This window comes from Pan troglodytes, chromosome 9, assembly GCF_028858775.2.
Source record: "Pan troglodytes isolate AG18354 chromosome 9, NHGRI_mPanTro3-v2.0_pri, whole genome shotgun sequence".
NCBI classification, from domain to species: domain Eukaryota; kingdom Metazoa; phylum Chordata; class Mammalia; order Primates; family Hominidae; genus Pan; species Pan troglodytes.
This window is the reverse complement of record NC_072407.2, coordinates 66,765,036-66,771,451: the sequence shown is the minus strand read 5'-3', so window position 1 is coordinate 66,771,451 and position 6,416 is coordinate 66,765,036. Positions and strand designations below refer to the sequence as shown.

The 6,416-nt window shown below is 54.1% G+C and overlaps 1 protein-coding gene across 1 annotated transcript; it reads right to left on the bottom strand.

Annotated features, from left to right (window-relative positions):
• Positions 1 to 3,007: 3,007 nt before the first annotated feature.
• LOC107967345 (uncharacterized) lies at positions 3,008 to 5,613 on the bottom strand. Its single transcript, XM_016922438.3, has 2 exons — positions 4,994 to 5,613; positions 3,008 to 4,749 (listed from the first exon to the last, which is right to left on the bottom strand). The coding sequence occupies exons 1-2, from the start codon at positions 5,099 to 5,101 to the stop codon at positions 4,474 to 4,476; spliced, it is 384 nt and encodes a 127-aa protein (XP_016777927.1). The 5' UTR covers positions 5,102 to 5,613; the 3' UTR covers positions 3,008 to 4,473.
• Between the last annotated feature and the right edge of the window lie 803 nt (positions 5,614 to 6,416).

Here is a 6,416-nt window from a genome sequence, read left to right as displayed (position 1 = left end):
TTCTCCAATAATGCCACAACGCATCAATGCACATGGTTTTTGCAGGGGCCACACTGGTGTGCTCAATAGAGTTATGACAAAGACCCTCCTTCTGCATTCTTTTTTTTTTTTTTTTTTTGAGACAGAGTCTCGCTCTGTCGCCCAGTCTAGAGTACAGTGGCGCGATCTTGGCTCACTGCAAGCTCCGCCTCCCAGGTTCACGCCATTCTCCTGCCCCAGCCTCCCGAGTAGCTGGGACTACAGGTGCCCGCCACCACGCCCAGCTAATTTTTTTGTATTTTTAGTAGAGACAGGGTTTCACCGTGTTAGCCAGGATGATCTTGATCTCTTGACCTCGTGATCCGCCCGCCTCAGCCTCCCAAAGAGCTGGGATTACAGGCGTGAGCCACGGTGCCCAGCCTCTTCTGCATTCTTAAGTCTCTGAAGATGGCACTAATCTCTGTCCTTCCTCCACAAATGCAATATTGACTGTGTCGTACTCTGGGGCAGTGGGGAGGGGGATGCAGGAGAAAGGCAGTTTCAGGGGCTTCCATCGGGCCTAACGCTACAGCTCACACACTATAGGTCAAGGAACCAACATGAAGGTTCTCCCACCTGCCAGGAATTTCTACTCCATTTACACATTCAGGAGCTGGGGGAATGACCACATGGTACGTCTCTGGACACACCGGAGGCCTATTGTGAGATGGACCTAGGCCAGGACTCCATTTATTACCTGGTTCCTATTACATCTTTACTCCATGGTTAACATGACAGTCTTTGGGTCCCTGGGTGTCAACGTCAATCTGAACCCTATATCCAAAAGTCCCTGAAAGATCTGGGAAACCCCCTTGTGGCAGCCCTGGAGATGCCACTCAGCACCCCCTTGCCACAGGGCAGTGAGCTGACAGCCTCCACAATGGGTGACAGTGTTTGAGCCAAGGTCATGCTGCCCCAGGCAGCTCCCAGCCAGTGCCTACCTGCAGCAGGGGTAGGAGGCCCTGGCGTTCCTTCCCAACATGGGACTTCTCTTTGAGCAATCTTGGTTCCAGAGCCCCTGGTGGGCTGGCCAGACTCCCTCCAAGCTGCACTGCAGTCCAAGGCTTTTCCTACCCAATCCTCCTTCCTTCCCCATCTCCTCTCACAGGTGTCAGACCCTCCTCAGAGCCTGAAAGTCCCAGCCCCCTCCTGCCCCCTCCTTTACCTGTCACAGGTACTGCCTCCATAAATCCCCTGCTTTTCTAACTCCATCCACCCAATTCCTACAGGACCAGAGCTGGCCATGCCCTCTTCCCAGTGTACAGCTGCTGGAGAAAATGGCTAAGTTCCCTGTTATGTGTTGGATCATGCCTCCACCGTTCCCCGGGTACTGGGGAAATCCTGATCCCCAGGACCATGAATGAGACCTTATTTGGAAATAGAGTCTTTGCAGATGATCAAGCTAAGATGAGGTTATTAGGATAGGCCCTAATTCATTACGACTGTGTCCTTATAAAAAGGGGAAATTGGAGGTGGGAGGATCCCTTGAGGCCAGGAGTTTGAGACCAGCCTGGGCAACACAGCAAGACCCTATCTCTAAAAATTTTTTAAATTAGGCTGTGGCGGTGGTGCACAACTATAGTCCAGCTATTCAGCAGGCTGAGATGGGAGGATCGCTTGAGCCCAGGAAGTCAAGGCTACAGTAAGCCATGATCATGCTACTGCACTCCATCCTGGAGTGTAGACAGAGTGAGACCCTGTCTCAAAAAACAAAAAATGGGTGGGGCAAGGAGAGAATTTGGACGCAGAGACAAGTAAGCACATGGGCAGAACATCACGGGAAGATGAAGGCAGAGGTCGGGGTGATGCATCTCTAAACCAGGGAGCGCCTAAGACTGCCAGGGAGCTAGAAGAGAGGCAGCGCAGACACCCCTCACGGCCCTCGGAGGGAGCCAGCCCTACTGATGCCTCGATTTTGGACTTCCAGTCTCCAGAACTGTGGGAGACAATGCATTTTTTTTTTTTTTTTTTGAGACAGAGCCTCGCTCTGTCGCCCAGGCTGGAGTGCAGTGGCACGATCTTGGCTCACCACAAGCTCTTCCTTCCAGGTTCACACCATTCTCCTGCCTCAGCCTCCCGAGTAGCTGGGACTGCAGGTGCCCACCACCACGCCTGGCTAATTTTTTTTTTTTTTTTTTGTATTTTTAGTAGAGACGGGGTTTCACCATGTTAGCCAGGATGGTCTCTATCTCCTGACCTTGTGATCCGCCCACCTCGGCCTCCCAAAGTGCTGGGATTACAGGCGTGAGCCACCGCGCCTGGCCAGGACAATGCATTTCTATTGTTTAAGCCACCCAATCTGGGGCAGGTTTTTACAGCAGCCCCAGGAAACCGATACAGTCCTGGGGGATGGTATGGCTGCGGGGTCCTTCCTCTTGGGACCTGCCCCTCTTCCACTGATGGATTCTGAGTTTGAGAACAAGTTCAGATTTGGAAACAGCAGGGGATCATTCCTTTCTGTTGGGGCATCCGGCCTTGGACTTCTGCTCATCGATTTTTGGTTGCTTTTCATTCTATTTGTTGAACAAAATCCTTGCTGGCTGCCTAGACACCTTCCCCCTGGAAATGCTATGTCCTATGAGCCATCTCCATAGGCTGGGCAGGGCAGGCTCCCCCGCGGCTGTCCCAACCCAGCTGTCCATTCTGATCCTCTCACCCCCTTGCTTGTGACAGACAGTTAAGTGCTGCCCTTTGACCTGTGCTACTCGGGAATCCAGTTGTCCCTGTGGCTATGGGAGAGCTCAGATCCATGGCAGCCCACCCCTGCCAGGCCCAGGCCACCGAGGGCAACCCTCGCAGGGCTGCTCAGCAACGCTGATGTCTCCTCGACAGCTCAGGCCTTATCATTTGGGTAAAGAGCTGGAACCTTCCAAAGAACATGGCCAGCTGGTGGGTTTTCCACCCTGTTTCGTGGTGAACAGGTCTGTGCAAATCTACCTGCAAAGGCCGAGGGAGCTGAGAGGCTGAAGAAAGAGGCTGACAAATCCAGTTTCTTGTAAAGAAATATGTAATAGGGACTTAGGAGCAGAAGCGATGTTCCGGGCTGCCACAAAATGGTAGATCCCCACATCTGCCCTGCAGAAAGTACTTTTAGGTAGCAAGCTTTTAGGGTAAAACATGTGCAGGTGGCCATATCTCCGATTTTATTGCAAAACTCATAGCCACTTGGGGAGGGGGTTAGCTAAGCATCTTTACAAAGGGTTAAAGAGCTTACTGCAGAGCAGCTTGGTATATGGGGGTGAAACATTCATCATCATATGGCAGTTTTAAGATGGCATCACTCTTGTCATACTGTTTTCCTGTACAACCTACAATAGAAGAGCCATTCTGGCTTGTCCACTTCTCTGAGACTTTGCATACCTTCCTCCAGGGCTGTTCTGACATCTCCACTTCATCGCCTATGCACTATCACTTCTTCCAAGCTTTCAAGAACTGCCTCAAGTGCTAGGCACTGTGGCTCACACCTGTAATCCCAGCACTTTGGGAGGCCGAGGCGGACAGATCACTTGAGGTCAGGAGTTCGAGACCAGCCTGGCCAACATGGCAAAATCCCACCTCCACTAAAAAAAAAAAAAAAAAAAATACATTATCTGGGCATGGTGGTGCATGCCTGTAATCCCAGGTACTTGGGAGGCTGAGACAGGAGGATCGCTTGAACCTGGGAAGTGGAGGTTGCAGAGCCAAGATCGCACCACTGTACTCCAGCCTGGGCGACAGAGAGAGACTCTGTCTCAAAAAAAAAGAACCCTCCCAAGCAACATATTAGAATCTTCCTAGGGCCTTTTTAGGGGTTAGGGAGTCTTTCTGTACTAATTAACTCTCCAGTCTCCAGCTTCTGTGCAGCCTCCCTTGATCCAGAACCTTCAGAGTCCACATCTAGGAACATTCTCTAGACCCGGCTGGTCCCTGCTGGCTTGCTCCCACCACTCCTCTGCTAGTTAATCCCTCTTGGTCCCTGGCATGCAAAGCACATCCTTGGTCAGGTCATGCTGAGATATGATCCAGCTTTGAGCCTGGTGGTCAGGAGGGGAGGTGGGGACAGATGCTGGAGAGAGGAACTCCTTGTCTTGTAAGGTCCCTTCCCTTAGTTTCTGCATGGTCTTTAAGCAAAAGAGGACCTCTGTCTTCCAACAGAGGCAATGGGTCACTTCTGCAGGCTAGGAGGTACAGGAGAATCTGGGGGTTCAATGTCTCAAGAGTGTCTCCTCAGATAGTCCATCTCAGATATCAGGGACCCCACCCTTCCCCTTGAGGCCCTGACTTTGGAGAAGGGACTTCCCTGGGCTGGAAATTTGGCCTTCTCTGGAGTCCTGCACCTTGTCTTCTGCCCTCTGACCCCTGGCTATAGAAGAGAAGCATTTCGTTAAATTCTGCCAAGGAATCCTGACTTTGCTTTAAATTGGTGATCCGTGGCCCTGAACTTGTCATTTTCCCTCTTCTAAGTGTCAGTAGTATTCAGTGACAGCCTTCCCACTCCACGTCCTTCTCATGGCTATTTTCCCATCTGTCTCTCAACATCAGTGATATTAAACGAGCCAGGCATCCCCGTCCACCTGAGTCCTGTCCCAGGTGACCACAGGCGGAGGCCTGAGCAGCTGCTCTGCCACCTCGTGCCAGGGGCCTCCGCAACGGGCTCCAGTCACCAGGGGCCAGCGGGGCATCCTCCCACAGCATCCCATCCTTGGGGCTAGCTTCCTGGGGCCCCTCCTGCTGTTCCCTGCCTTCAGCTGTCTGAAAACAGAGCCCAAGACAGGGATTTACTAGAGGAGGGCTCATCCTGGGACAAGCCGCCCAGGATGTGAGGGCAGAGGGGCGGGAAAGGAGAAAGGACTCGGTAAAGGCGTGGTCCCAGGGTAAATACAGTTCTGGCAGATATGCAGGGGGCCCTGGGGCAGAGGTATCGCCATCTAGAGGCAGGCGAGGGAACAGTCTTTTGTACAGTTAGCCGTGGGCTGTGGGCGTCGCCTGAACGTACCAGGTATTGTGGCTCCATTGGCTGAGGATGCTTCTCCAGCGAAGGAGGCAGGGAGCCGGGGAAGTGGGGTGGGGTCGCGACACCGACAGCAGCTGCCAGACCAGCCATGCTGCGCTCAGCTCCCTCAGGCTGTCACTCTTAATCATCATGTCACTATCTCTGGGGCGTGTCAGTCACCATCAACGACGTGTCCCCCAAGCTGCAGAGGACGCAAATCCAGCTCTCCAAGAGGCTCTGTTGGCCCTCTCCACATGGGCTTGAGGTCAGGGGTGGGGGCACGTTCGGACCGCCCTCCTGCCTCTCTGAAGAAGATCCTCCAAGTCCCGGCTCCAGCTCTCCGGCCTCTTTGGCAGCTGGGCGGGTGGCCATCCAGGAGGCCCGTTCTCCATGCCCAGCTTGGCAAGGCTCCTTGGGACGCCGGGCTCGCTGCCCCTGTTTTCTTAAAGCGTCGGCCCAAAGGGACCCAGAGTCTGAGGTTAACACTCCGTCATCCTAGCGTGAGCTGCGCCTGACTCCAGCTCTCGACTCCCCCCACCTCCTATCCCCTGCGCCGGGCTCACCCTGCACTCCAACCTGCAAATCAGCAGAGCAGAGGCCAGCGCTCCCGACGTCCAGCACCACCCAAAGCGAGGCAGGGGGAGCTGAGTGGCCGGGAGCGCCATCTAGTGGGTGCCAGGGGCGAGTCCCCGAAAGAGACTGGAGAGCCAGGACTGGGGCAGGGCAGGATGGTGTCCCAGGGAGGGCCGGGGCCCAGGCGCTGGACAGCAGAGGACATAAAGGGAGAGGCATGGGAGAGCGAGGAGCCAGGGTGCTTCCGGGGCGCATGAGCCCCACCTCAGCCTGCCCCTGCCCTCGTAAGCAGATGACTCGGCTCAGGCAGGACACACCACGTCCAGTCTCTGTCCCCTCTCCAGACTCTTGGGAAAGTGTCACTTAAAATCCATTTGGGTCTGGTGTTTGCTTTATTCCAAGGAAAGGGGTAAGGAAAAATTCAGAAAAGGGGCGAGGGTCTCCCCTCTCCACAGTGGCAGGCAGGGGAATAGTGACATTCACCCCCTCCCCCAACCTGGTCTTGAACGTGGCAGGGAAGAGAACTGAGCCACCTGTCACCCAGAGGGGGAGGGGGAAGGTCTGAACTCCAGCCTTCCCACAGCAGACACGCCTGCGGGGCAGGAAGCAGGCGGGCTCCACGCAGTGTAGACATGTGCACTCACACGGATGTTAACAGTCTGGAAGAAACTGACCTGGCTGTGAATAGAGGCTCTCTCATGGGGAAGGGGCAGAAGATGGAGCTTTCACTTCTCCATTTATACACTTCTCCAAAATGTGGTGGGACCATGAGGAAACTGCCCTTTCAGTTTTGATCTCTTTTTGTATTTTTTGAGTTAAAATGCAATTGGGAACAATGGGGTGTTAAGTGCCT